Source organism: Eubalaena glacialis, chromosome X, assembly GCF_028564815.1.
Source record: "Eubalaena glacialis isolate mEubGla1 chromosome X, mEubGla1.1.hap2.+ XY, whole genome shotgun sequence".
NCBI classification, from domain to species: domain Eukaryota; kingdom Metazoa; phylum Chordata; class Mammalia; order Artiodactyla; family Balaenidae; genus Eubalaena; species Eubalaena glacialis.
In genome coordinates, this window is record NC_083736.1 from 97270485 (window position 1) to 97285080 (window position 14596).

At 38.4% G+C, this 14596-nt stretch overlaps 1 protein-coding gene across 1 annotated transcript in view; it reads left to right on the forward strand.

Moving 5' to 3' along the window:
- Positions 1–14596, forward strand: part of IL1RAPL2 (interleukin 1 receptor accessory protein like 2) — a 720608-nt gene that overhangs the window by 233476 nt on the left and 472536 nt on the right. Inside the window, exon 6 of the mRNA XM_061178193.1 lies at positions 3902–4055. Coding sequence (XP_061034176.1) covers positions 3902–4055 — 154 coding nt within the window. The remainder of the gene's footprint in view (positions 1–3901; positions 4056–14596) is intronic.

The following is a 14596-nucleotide window of genomic DNA, read 5'->3' on the forward strand; positions in this document are numbered from 1 at the left end:
CGCTGTGGGGGTACCAAATTCAACATTAGGACTGTGAAGATAGAAAGTTAGAGGAAAAGAACTAGGGAGGGGTAGGACTCCCTGCAGTGGGTTATCCTAGGCATTTGGAGTGGAAGTACAAGATTGATACCCAATTCACAATTGTGCTCCTATCTCTTCTATCTTTAAAGTGAAGAAAGTTCAGGTTTCCTACAAATTGTTAGGCAGAGCCTAGATGCTCTGTGGAATAGTCCAGTCTCCAGGGGAAAGGAGAGAAGTTTGGTGTGAGGGAATGTGTGTTAGGTATTTGAAGAGGACCAGAGGTTATGTGATTGCCTTATGGTTGCACAGCTGCTTTGTGTCTGAAATTCAGAATCAGAATAAATATTTAAATGAATCTTCCTCGTGTTCTTGCTGTGAGAAATGAGTCATGTGCTCTGAATAGCACTGAAGTAACCATGACTAACAAATCAAACTGATTGAAATACACCTGTGGTTGTGATGATGCTATCTCAGAAGTAGACTGTGAATGTAGTGGTGAATATTTCAGGGTGGGAACTCCAAGATCCAAATATGGCTGGCAGCTTCAAGGGGCTTGGTCAACAGATGTTTCTGTTGAACATCCTAGGCTCCCAACCTAGCAACTGCTGGCAAATAACATCTTCCACTCAGGAAGGCTGGAAAGAAGGGAAGGAAGCTGGAATTTAAAGGCTAATGTGATTTTGACCGAGCAAGGATGTCCTACAGCAAACTGTTCTGTGAGAGGACAGCTGGACCATGAACTGAAGCTGTTTGTTAAACTTAGGTAAAACTGGTCCTCAGCGGCATAGAGGCATTACACACTGAGGACAATATTAGGGGCCTGTTCCCATTCGAGGTTCTGGTAGTTTGTCCTTGCCTCAGATAAACAACCATCTTGAGACTTGACCTATGTGCTGCAAACTTTGTTGCCCACCAGGCTGTCAGAACTAAACTAAACAGGTCTGGAGGGAGTGAAGTATGGTAATGTTGTCTGTCCAATAAGAAAGAGATGATGGGAAGACTGGAGGTAGGAGAGAAGCAGTGACAGTAGTAAGCCTAGCAGCCAGCAGCTTAAGGCAGAGATGCTGCAAATAATGGAGTCAAAAACCTGGAAGACTTCTGAGATTTGATATAGGCACCCAGACGTGGGCAGGATAGCCAATGAGGTAACTTCGTGAAGGATGGGTTGGTGGGGGCAGGATATCATCTACAAGGTTCTTCTGAACAAAATATAGTTTCTCTACCCACCTGCTAGGATTAGTGTTGGAGTGGCCTCTTAGGAGCTATACATTTTCAGTGGGTTAAAGTATTATGTTGCTGAGGGATGGTTAACCAATTAGTGAAGATTTGTTTTTATCTGATTAGTCCATTAGCACCAAGTTTCACCAAGCAGAATCAGACGTTTGGAGGAGATATAATCCAGGATTGTGAAAGTTTAGGGATGAAAAGCATTCTCTGTGTTGGATGACCACTACATATAGTGCTGCCCAACAAGAGTGTAATGAATAAACTCTACAAGCCTCTGGATTCTGGCTGCTCATATGGTAATGTATAGTATCCCCATATGCAGAGTAAAAAACTGAGACCTAAAGAAGTTAGGCAAATTTTCCCAAGATCACAGAACTTGGATGAACCCCAGATTTTGACCTAGAGCTGTCTTGCTCTGAAGCCAATTTGCCTTTTCATCTATACTACATTGTTCCAGAAGGATGGAGGTGACCTGAAGATAACATTTTCCTATAACACAGTTAAAAACAAAAACTCTATTGGGTACAAGGAATCCTTTATAAGGCTAGATGACAACTTGAAAAGCACTTGGGACTATCTGTATCTATCCCAAAGAACATGTGAAGATTCCAGGCTGTTCTTCATCAGGAGTTATTTTGTAATTCCTGTACACTCTTTAGATTTTACTTCCTAGGAAAAAAAACAAAGCAGTGTGCAGAGAAAATGAAAATGGTCAGAGCTAATTGCATATGGACTTTCCCCCCCAAAATTATATTAGAAAACGATGCAATTTGTCTTTGAATGAAGTGAGTGTGTGGGCTCATTTGCCTGCCCCCACCACTGCTATGTGAAAGTGAAGCAGCTCAGTTTTCCTTTTCCTTTCCTCTCAAAATGCCCAGAGGGACCATATTTTTGTTTAATGACCTTCAGAATGATTCTTTAGAAATCTGAGGCTATCAGAGTTGGAAGCAATGCGAAAATAATTGTGGATTATTATTGTATGACGATAGTGGCAGCTGGGCTACTTTTTTTCTTTCTGTTCAGTCTTTCTTTTTCATTTTCCCAGAAACCTTATATCCCAAGGTTTAACTCAGAAGCAAATCTCATATAGGTGATAAACCTTGCCAGACATGGTATGTAATAGAATTTCAGACAGACCCTTAAGTGTTCTTTGGAAAGACCCTAGGGAGTGAAGCAGCTTTATATCTAGATGCCCTAGACAGTATTACTTTTATTTACTCTCTGACAATGTGTGTGGGTAGTTGTATTGGACATAAAGCAAGCATATCTCTTAAATATTATACCTGTGAACTTAAGTGTCAGTTTTTGTGTTTTGCTGTCAAAACTTCTGCTATCATAACAGAAGAAATTTTGTTACAGTAAAATCTAATAAATGGGTACTCACTCTTCCAAATCATTTTACGACATGTGCTCACACACACATGCACACACTCAAGCATGCAGAGCTGGGGATTGAGAGTCAGCACCGATTTTACTTTTACGTGAATATTTAGGATGTGTGTGCAGAGGGTGGGAGTAAGGGTGGGGAGAAGGAGAGGTAGAAGAGATGTTGTATATACCATGGGGAAAGTGGAAACTGCCCTCAATTATTATTCAGGTCATCTGCCTCATGATCAATTTTTTAATTCCTTAACTGAAAGATCCAGAATTTAAATGATAAAATACTTCAGAGCCCCCTCACACCTATCCCCCACAGCTTCACTGATGTTTGCACAGCTTTTGGCCACCACTTTCGTTGAACACTTGAGATAAGTGGTAGACTAACTGGAGCAATATGTAAAATGTAGTCTGAGAAAATTCCCAAAAGACAAAGCCACTTGGCTGAATATTCTTACATACTCTGCTATTGTTGTATCTCTGTCGGTCGACGGAAAAGTGTTAACCATTCCTTTCTAGTAAAGTCCAATTCCAGTAGCAACACATTCTTACCAGATGAGTAAAAGAATTGACCTCAAAACCCAAATCTTATTATCTGGTCACAGATCACTGAACTCAGAAAATAAGTGGATAATTTCCCCATTACCTTACTACAACAAAGTGTGTCCTCATTTTACCTAGCTATGTTTCTAGAGAATTCCTCAAGCCTCATTTTCTTGATCCCCTTCCCCCCTCAACCTCCCCACAATAGATCTCTTGACTATGGGGAGAGAGACTCTTGAATATTATTATTATTTACTATAAAAATTAATTAAACCATTGCCAGTGTAAAAGCCAACTAGAATTTTAAAATAATGCCTAAGACTCCCTTGTTTATATTATGTTGCTAAGTGAACACTATCCTCCTAGAACTCTTAGGACATATTCCTGTCATATAGAAAGAACCAGGGCATTAAAATGCTATTTAGTGACTGCTCTACCTCTTTTGCGTTTGGGGATCTTGTATGCTTTTCTGTTTTTGCAGAATGTCTCTAAGGACTTTCTGCTCTTGGGATCAGGCCTTTAAAGTGGTTCTTAGGGTGATAGTTGTGATGTTTCAATTGGATACAATAAGATGCATTTGTGATGTTTTCTGGTCATTGACGTAACTCTTTATCCACATATTTTGAAAACTAAAGAGAAGAGTGCAAAAAAGTGAAAGTACTAACTTGCCAGTACTAAGACTTAGTGATGTGAATTTTTATTTTTTGCTTACTTGAAAATATTTTCTCTGCAGGAATGCAAGCCAAAAATGTGGAGAAGCATCATAATACAGAAAGGAAATGCCCTTCTAATCCAGGAAGTTCAAGAAGAAGATGGGGGAAATTACACTTGTGAGCTTAAGTATGAAGGAAAACTTGTAAGAAGAACAACTGAATTGAAAGTTACAGGTAAGCATTGGTTTTACCAAATCATGGCAAATGAGATTTTAAGTATAATTTGGTACAGGAAGGAAAAGTTTCCAAACAAAGAGTAAACTAGCTGTGAATTTAGAATTAGCTACAAATAAAATAGTTGTGAAGCTCACTATTAATAAGTTGTACCGATAAGCTATATGTGGAATATGGACAATTAATTTAGGGAACATGGTACCAGTTACTGCATATCTGTTCTCTGCTTTTATGAAAGGTTCTTAACTCTTCAGGGTATCATTGATTGTTACTAAGCGTCTCAGAAAAGATATGCTGGAACCACTTTAGAATGTTGACTTAACCCATATGTGGAGTCTTCTTGCAGGAGAAGGCTGCCTCAGAATGAGGTTCTGTTGGGCTTTTGTAATGAAATCTTCTTGGACTGCATCCAAAATATCATTTATATAGAATTGCTCATAAATGAGTGATGTTATTGTGAGGTTCTAGTGATTCTTAAATAGAGCAACTCCAAATGAATAGCATGCACATGTGTGTTTTACATCAGAAGTACAAGCAAATTGTAAATTAGTAATTCTACTCACAATGGAAGAGAGAGACTCAGAATATTCTTACCTGGTGGAGAATGTTAGTAAGTAATTTTCAGCGAAATAGGACAGACCCTAATGACATAAAAGTTATCCCTGACAATGGGTGTGATGGACCTTAAGAAACTGTGTCACAAAAGGTCCACCTACTATTGTGCCTGAGCAAATCTCGACTAATTTTATTCTTCTTATATATGTTTTAGATGTATGTGTGTGTGTATAAGTATACACACACATTTTTGTATTGTGGGTAAAATCTGAGCCATGGTAAAATTTGACATTATCAATGGCAAGTGTAATATTTATTGCACTTATTAACTTGAGCATTACCTGTTTAACCATCTAATGTTGACATCAACTAGTTGTTTAGTTACAACATACTCTCATTAATGTTAGGAATATGGATTTTCTTCTATATTGTTTTTGTTTATGGCTAGCTGACCTTTTGGGATAGTGTTAAAATCAGTCTACTAATAATGATACTTGCTTAGTAAGTTCATTTCTATAACATATATTTGATTTAGTTTTTGATCCCTGAGAGTCAACTAGTTTCTTTTTTCATCTTTTTCTAAATTCTAAATATTAACAAAAGGAGTAAAAATAAAAATCAATATATACACTTTAAAATTAATTAAAAATTAATATATATACTTTAGTTCATTCTCTATTCTGATACATGACAGTTCTACTTCTTAGTCTGAATTGTAAAGTACCTTCTGTGAAGGTTTGAATTATTATTTTGATTAGAATTGCGCGTTGCTTCTCCATGAGCTTTCAAAATAACTACCATATTGGGCCAATCCAAATAGCAAAGGTCTGCTTTTGTTTAATTCCTGATTCCCTTAGTATGAACTAGACTTCCTGCCTCATTCAAGCAGAAGAGTCAATCATAGGCAGTTATACATCATTAATAAGTGGCCTGACCATGCACAAATCCTTGCAGCATCATCACTTTGACCACAGTCACACAATTCTTATCTGATGCTTTCAGAACACTTCCATTTGGAGGTCATTTAGTAAAGTTTGTAACATTATAGTGTTTAGCTTATATTTTAAGTTGGACCAGAATAAAGTAAATACCAAACCTCTTTTATGCTTCCATCTGTTGGGTTATGGTGACAACACATTTGTTTCTTTAGTTTGTTTTTAGATTCTGGAGCTTATTTTGGGTGTCTAATAAGGCATTAATTCACTTGCCCTAAACTTTAAGAAGAGTTGAACTGGGGATTTAAAATTTCACCTGAACTCTATCTCTCAGAGTTTCTCAAACTTTAATGTGCATCAGAATCACATGGAAGAACCCAGGTATGGTAAAGATGAGGTTCCTTAAATATAGATTCCCATCTCTCTCCTCCAGATTCTAATTTAGTACATCAGTAAGACAGGGAATTTATCTTTTTGTCCTGGGGAATCACTTGCATGCCTTTCAAGGATCATGCTTTGAGAAATACTAGCTGAGAAAATGGTGCCAAAGAAGTCAGTCACAGGTATGATTCCCTTGTGAGCATGTTAGTTCACACGTACACACACACACCAAAACTAATTTTCATAGGTCCAAAATTGTTTCACCTAAGCTCCTAAGAGCTGTCATGAAAATACAGAGTTTTGGTCACTAAGGGAAATCTGTCAAGGGAGGGTGAGGATAAAACCTCAGCCACTGAAACAGTAATTTATTCATTTGCTATTTAAATAAAAATACACTGAGTATGTATTACATACTAGAAAAAATAATTCAAACTTATCCTTGAGTCATTGTTCATATAAGAAGATATCAAGTTTATTTATTCACAGAGTTCAAATGTTATACTTGATGTAGAGACAAAATGGCTTCTCGGTATGGAAGTTCAAGAGGTTGCTCTGTGAAGATTTATTTTTATTTGCAATATTGTCTAAGCTATATTATTCCTTGTTTCCTTGATTAAAGAGCAATTACTCAGCCATAAAAAGGAACGAAATTGAGTTATTTGTAGTGAGGTGGACGGACCTAGAGACTGTCATACAGAGTGAAGTAAGTCAGAAAGAGAAAAACAAATACCGTATGCTAACACATATATATGGAATCTAAAAAAAAAAAAAAAGGTCATGAAGAACCTAGGGGCAAGATGGGAATAAAGATGCAGACTTACTAGAGAATGGACTTGAGGATACGGGGAGGGAGAAGGGTAAGCTGGGACAATGTGAGAGTGGCATGGACATATATACACTACCAAACGTAAAATAGATAGCTACTGGGAAGCAGCCGCATAGCACAGGGAGATCAGCCTGGTGCTTTGTGACCACCTAGAGGGGTGGGATAGGGAGGGTGGGAGGGAGGGAGATGCAAGAGGGAAGAGATATGGGGACATATGTATATGTATAACTGATTCACTTTGTTATAAAGCAGAAACTAGCACACCATTGTAAAGCAATTATACTCTAATAAAGATGTTAAAAAAAAGAGTAATTAACAGATTGTCCTTTTATATTTCAAAATATAAGGCTGGGATTGTTTAAAGGGTAACCCACTCATACTTGTTTTGAGTTTAGCAACATGCAGGCATGGGCTAGGAATATTAATACAAAAATCATAGGATTGGTTAATTACAAAATCATGTAGGTAGAGGTTTTTAAGATTGTGTATTGCAAGTATGCAAGTTTTAAAAGATTATTAAAATTTTAAAAGATTATTTTCTCACTGTTCTTTTAAATTTATAAATCAGAAATATTTCTTCAGTGAAACAAGTGCTCTCTTAAAGTGTATAGGTACTACTTGCTTTAAATAGATCGGTTGTAAAAAGATCCAGTTATTCAAAACTGATTAATTAGAAGGTAATCTTTGGCTTTATGAAATTATTTTTTCAATATAAAAGAATTTGTCATGAGATTTCTTTAAATAGCCAGCTGCATTTAAGTAGGATTTGATTTAAATGCAACTTTTCTGGAATCATTTTAATATTTAAATCATAGCAGACCTGTGTAATGTTATTGTAGACATTTCTTTTTTATACTTTTGGAGGCTGCAGATAAATAGGGAGTGGTTTAACAACATATACACATGTACAATAGGGTATTTAGGTCATTTGTCAAAGATACCAACAACTAACAGTTGTATTTCCCACAGCATATTTCAGGTGGCTATTTGCTATTTTAAAGATTTTTTTTCCTTTATTCTCACATTGAATTTTGTGTAGAAGCCTAGTCAAAGTGATAAGGAGAGAAGGGAAGGTTGACTACATGAGAATGTAGAACAGGTGATAATAGAAGAAGGAGAAGAGGAGTGGGAGAGGGTTGATAAGATAATGGAATAGGGTCTCCTATTATAATAGAGGAGAATGTCTGCCTTGAGAAGGTCAATGACAGACATAAATTATAGGGGTTCCCAAAAATGAACCCAAGCAGGAAGCCAATACTAATTAACTCTATTTAGAAGATAATTCACCCTTCACCTAACAAATCATTCATAAATACATGATTTTATGCCTTTTCAGAAAAGCATATTGACTATTTAGAAAAAAACACTAACCTGTTCTCTGGTGAATATGCAAATAATACCCCTACTCCTGATTATCTTAGATAGCTCTAGAGTTCGTGACTTGAGACTCTTCACTTATTAGGGATGAGAGATTTCTTAATCCATTGGTGTCTGAATGTCATGGCTAGAAAGAGAGATTTATTCTATGGATAGGTTGCAAAGATTTGCTGCTGGATTACTATAATAGCAGCAAATCAATCTGGTCATGCAAAGCTTGATTAAATTGCAAACTGGAAGCTGGAATCAGTCTTTGGTGAAGATGTTCAAATGCATGGCTTCAGTAAGTGCTTTTAATTTCACTTTGCAAAGCTAAAACTAACTGTAGTGCATTATTGAAGGTGTCACTTAGACTGTATAGCTGTACACCTTCCTTTGGTGTGGAGAATGGCATCTGTTTACACACAGAGGAAGCAATTTCCCATCGGATTTGAAAACGGGCTTTTCCTGGCCCTGGCTCTTTGCTCTTTCATGCCTCTACAGTTAATCCTGAGACACTGGGGTGAGAGTGGGTTTAGGAAAAACAGTGGAATTTAAAGATATGGTGGAGAGTTGGGGGAATAAAAAGAAGTGGAGATTCTGACTGAGTGATAATAATGCAACAGGAGAAGTGATCTCTAAGCCAACAACTAAGTTATCATAATAGGGGCCCCCTGAGGGCTAATGTCTATTGACAGCTCACTGTGAAGGAGACATTGTGCTTAGTGTATTTCATTCATTTTCTCATTTATTCCTCACAACAACCATATGAGAGTGGATACTATTATTGTCCTCATTTTATAGAAGAAGAAACTAAAACTTAGAGAGGCTATGTCCCAAGGTCACATACTTTGTAATTGGCCAAGCACAAATATGAATCTAGGTCTTTCTGACTCTCAAATATTACTTTTCAACCATCACCAAGCACAAACCATACAATTTCACCCATATTACGTACATTGAAAAAGATGCCAAAATATTGATCACAGTGTACATCACCCCACTATAATGGCCTTTTTGGACATTAACTATTTGGTCTTCAATTTGAAGTCCCTGCTGGAGTTTAGATAACCCTAAAAAGAATACACTTGACATTTTGGAGCCTAGTCCTTAGCTGTCAGTGAGCACCTTAGATGAGATTAGTAGTAATGGGACACATAATTAAATCTGAGCTTAGGACAGTGCCAGGAGAGAAACAAGGAACAGCGTGGTGCCAGGAAAAGCAAGAATGTACAGAAGATAGAATTTGCCAGGCTGCATGTTTTGGTGCCAAGTGGCCCTATTAATAGAAAATCTGTACTGTGAAAAAAAAATCAATTCCAGTAAGGTTCATTGCAGTTATGGCAATGATTTCAAGTTAGTAGAAGTGAAACAATAGAGAACAGTCTAGTTAAACAACATTGATTCAGTTGGTAAAGACCAATCATCACAAAAATCAGTGTCTACTCTGTGCAACCAGGAGCATAGGATCCAAGTTTCTAATGTGGTTCTTGAAGGAGACAGGTAGAGACAGAATTATGTTCCCTTTGGGACCTGTGAAAATTTAAAATATGTTCATTAGGGCAAATAGTGTTTCCCCAACTGTTCTATGGAGCTCCAATTCTAAGAGATGTTAATAGTTACTTTGGGGAGAGAAAAAGGAAAGGAAGAGAGAATGGTGAGAAGTTCTGTGGCAATGTGTTTATCTGCTAGGTCAAAGTTATATAGCTTTCCTTCTTGCAAGGCATTTCAGGGCATCTTAGCGTATATAATATTCTAATATATATTATAATTTTCTGAAAGGAAGATGGGCCATAGTTTAGAACATTTCCTAAACTGTATGACCACGTAACACTTTTCCCCTGGTTGAGAGTATCTGAAGATGCTGTTTCCACAGAATAAACTGTAAAAAAAAAAAACAAAAAAAACAAAAGCTAAGTGAGTAGTCAAGTGAATACCTGGGTCTACTGGCATCCTACTGATGACTGTATCTTTAATGGTTTCAGTAAGATACTTAGCAAGCATTAACTTTATGTTACAATTATAATCTTGTTTTCCATTGTTTATCTTATTTTCTCAACTAGCCTATAAGCTCCTTAAGGGCAGGGATTTGTTGACCAATTCTTTTGCATCTCCCCAAGTGCTGAGCATATAGTAAGTACTCAGACATTATGTGTAGCTTGGATTGGTTGGGTGCTTATTTCATTGATGAGTGCTTCAGTTGGGCACAAATAAGACAGCTTGGTATTTGTAGAGAACTTTATAATTTCAAAGCACTTTCACTTCTGAGATCTCATTCTGTTTCTCACAGAACTTTATGGAGTTGGCAAAGATTGTTGTTGTTGTTGTTGTTATCATTATTTGTATTTTGTATTTTTCAGCAGAGTAAATTATGGCTCAGAGTGTTTAAACCATTTGCCCTGGGCTGGGAACTGGTGAATGGCATAGCCAGGACTAGAACCCGTATCTGCTGATTCCTAACACAATACTTTCCTATCCTAACCCCCCTGTTGCTCTGTCCACAGTCCCTTAATCCTGGGTTCTGGGCCAGATAAAAAGGAGATGCAACCCAAAGAGGACTCCAAAGATGGTGACTCCAGAGCTCAGGTCTCCAGAGCTAAGGATCCCTAAATAACCTGTTATTTAAAATGCTTATTTGCCAATCCACTGTTTTGGCTTTAAGAAGAAATAGCCCTGATTCGATTCCTTCTATAAAAGGAAAAGCATTTACTGCTGATGGCTGAAGCTAGGCCAGTGAAGGGGTAATTCCCTAATCAATGTTCAAAATACTTCTAGAAGCCAGGCAGGTCATATACCTGAGTGAGTGTGTGAGGCCACAGAGGGGGGCAAGTTGGAGAGTCCTCGCAGTACCAACTCAGCCCTAGCTGATTGCTGTTATATGAAATTAAGGATCCAGTGCTGCTAGGCCCTCTAATTTTTGAAGAGATGCTAGAAGTCTGGATTTTTATGTGGAAATCCCTGGCTTGTTGAGCATTGTGTGGACCGAATAAAACATGCCTGTAGGCTAAATTCCATTTGAGGGCTGCCTATTTGTGGCCTTTGCCTTAAAGAATTTGGTTCAGTAGCACTTTTAAACAAGCGACTGGCTGTGTGGCTGGTGCAGACTCTGCTCCACGATTTCCATCTCCAGCAGCAAGAGGGGAAAAAAATCTTAAAGTGGTCTGGAGAGCAGTTAATAGACAAACTGAGAACAGCACTCAGAAGCTATCCTAATCACACCATCCAACAGACTGGTCGATCCAAGCAGAGAGTGAAGGGCACAATTTATGGATGTAATACTACAGGAGGGGTATTGACAAATTGATCACCTTCCAGAGAAGAGTGATTTAGATGATGAAACAAGTTGGTCTCAAATGTTACAGATAAATGAAGAGCCCCGGGGATAAAGCACCCGCCTTAGAGCAGCATCAAAGCAGTGCCATGTGAAGCACCGAGGGGGACAAATCATTGGCGTGTGTTCGCTCTCCTTCCTGTTCCCTCTCAGCAGCCAGTTGATATGATCTGAATGTCTGTATCCCGATTATCGTATGAGAATATATCTCATTTATACCTTTTCTGTGACTTAATGAGGAAAGACCTCAGCAGTCAATAGTTCTTGGCTACATTAATGGAACTTTCACATGACTGACTGTGCATTTCATAATTGACTGTTCTTTTGCACAGTTGCAGGTGCAGAAATCTTATGACCCAAACCGGCTTGCAGCAGCTCCTTTGCCTTTCCTCTTAGGCCTCCCTCTTTTCCTGGGTCACCCTGGCCTTTCCTACCCTACCCAGCCCACCCTGAATGACATCTTTGTCCCTCTCTAGCTCTTATAAATGTCCTAATGTCATGTCTTCTCTGTAGCCCATCTCCCCAGATCATTGCTTTCTGGTGGGGCTAATCTAATACCTCAAAGAGATAAAGAATTCATGACTGATAATGGCCAAAATGTTTCCCTTCTAAGCTAGCATATTTGCAATTTAATAGATATTTCAATTCTGTAACTCATAGGCATGACTAATGGTGGGAATTTCTGGCAGCTTTGCAGTGCCTGTGGGGGGCCTTTCCCAGAGTGTCACAATTCATACCCTGCAGGTGGCTGTTTGCTTCCTCTAGAAACAAGGTCAGCTCTACTCATGACCTTGGGGGACAGGGAGGAAAAAAAAAATCCTCCTTAGAATTAGTGGGAAGGAGGGCCTTGAATGTCAGTCTAAAGAGTGATTTTTTTCCCTTCTTCTTCTGCCACTCTTATTTTGTCTCTCCTTTCTCCCCCTTATTACCCTCCTTTGCCTCAACCTATGACACAGTGCTATCTCTTAACCCTATTAGTGACAGCCAGGGTCAAAGAGATTTCCAGTCTCTGTCCTAGGAAAATTTTTGTGTCGTGTTTCTATGCCCTACAGGGAGATGAACGAACACTATTAAACTGTCCCGTCAGCAGAAAGACACTCTTGTTCCTCTGCAAAGTCAGGGACTATGAGAACATTCATTCCTGTGGGAGTCTTTCGCAAGTAGCTGTGCGGGAGACCAGCTTGCTGGGAGGGCTGGGGGTGAGCAAGTTAGAGCACCGTAGCAGCAGGATGTGGCAAACGTGCCCAGTCTAGGCCAGTTCCGCTCCAGTGGCTCTCTTCCAGCACCTGAGGTGATCATTGACTCCTTGACTGACTTTTCTGACTTGAGTTAGGGGTGGGGGAAGGAGATCTTAGGAAGGAATTACATTATGAATCCTAGGTGTATAGGCACCTGAGATCCATGGGCACAGATTTCCCTAGTTCCATTATGTTCATTTGTGAGACTCTCAGCTACCTTGCTCTCTGCTAACCTGAAAGCAGTGGTTTGAGAAGGCTGAGAATATTCTATCAAGCTACCCTTGTAAAGGGATGAAAACTAGAAGCTTAGTATGGTGGGAGATTAGCCATGAACTAGATCCAACACAGTGGAGTAGATGCTCAGAGAATGCCCATTTATTGGGTCAGGCACTGTACTTTACAAACAGTCAAAGTTCACAACAACCTTGGAAGGTTGCCAATATTGTCTTTATTTTATAAGGGAAGAAATGGAGACTCAGGATAAGTTACATGTCTATGGTCACACGGCTAGTAAGTGGTGGGGCTAGGATGTGAACCCACCTTGTTCTAAAACCTTGCTCTTAAAGCAACATGCTACAGACTACCTGCATGACTCTTGCACACAACAGTGCTCCATAAATGCCATTAACTCCTTACCTTCCTGCTTGTTTGCCTACTTCATGCCTTCATACTCTTCTTTGCCAGGACATATTTGCACTTCTGGACTTCCTCCAGGAAGTCTTCACAGATTAACTTTATTTTACAATCACCTGTTTCTTTCTCCTAAATTCCCTTGGCAATTTTATAAAAGTTTTCACCACACTGACTGATGCTAATTTATAATTAATTATCTTAGACATCTTTGTTTAGGTTTTGTCTCACCAGTTAGATTAATGTTCTCCAAGATTCTTGGTTCCCCATACGAAGGTTTATCTTGACATTTAGACACAAAATACAATTATGGAGCTAGGAGCTGGGCTCAATGTTTTCACAGATATGATCTCATTTAAGTATCAAAAAAATCCTGTGTGGTATTGTCACCTTAGCCCCTCTTTACAGATGCTGAAGTTGAAATTTGGAGATGTTAGGTAATTTCTCTCAGTGTTTTACAACAACTGAACAATGGTGCTAGAATGAAGATTCAGGTGGCTATTGTTTTCTCAAAGCCTGAGCCCCTTCCACTAGTAAATGTTTATAGAACCATGTATTGCTCATAGTACTATGATCTGATTTGACAACAAAAAATTTTCTTATATGTAGATGGTTAAGATACAGATGCGCACACACACACAGGAATCTTAGCAAAACAAAGAGTATGATTCTAAGAGAAGACCCTTGGAAAACTCTGAAAACTTGATTTGCTCCCTTACGTCCTGATCTAGAACCAGAAAGATCTGATTCAAATCCCTGTAGCTGTGTGACTTTGAGAACTTTAATTTACTCTTCTGAATTTCAGTTTTTTCTCCATGCAAAATGGGGAGGTGTAGTAGCTGTGCTGAGTGAAGAAAATATATGAAAAACACTTACAATGGTGTCTGGGAAATAGTAGGTATTCAATCAATGATATTAATTATTATGATTAGTATCATTATCATCATCATTATTATTACTGGAACACTTGCAAAAATGACCTCACAGCCATTTTACCACAAGAAAACAGTCTGATAAATTGTCTAAGACAAATTGATATTTTTAATAGGGTGCTTCATTTACAGGGGATGAATTTTTAAAATTAGGAAGTTAACTAGGGGCTATGACAAACTCAAGCAAAGGGCTACATATGTTGGTATTTTAGGCAAAACTATTTCATTCAAGGAGATGCAATCATGTGGAATAATTTGTCAATTAAGGTGGTCAGACCAAATGTTGTCTGTATAAATGAGCTTTTGCAGCCATCAAGACATTTTAATGATGTGTGAGCCAATAGCAAAGGCTGCAGA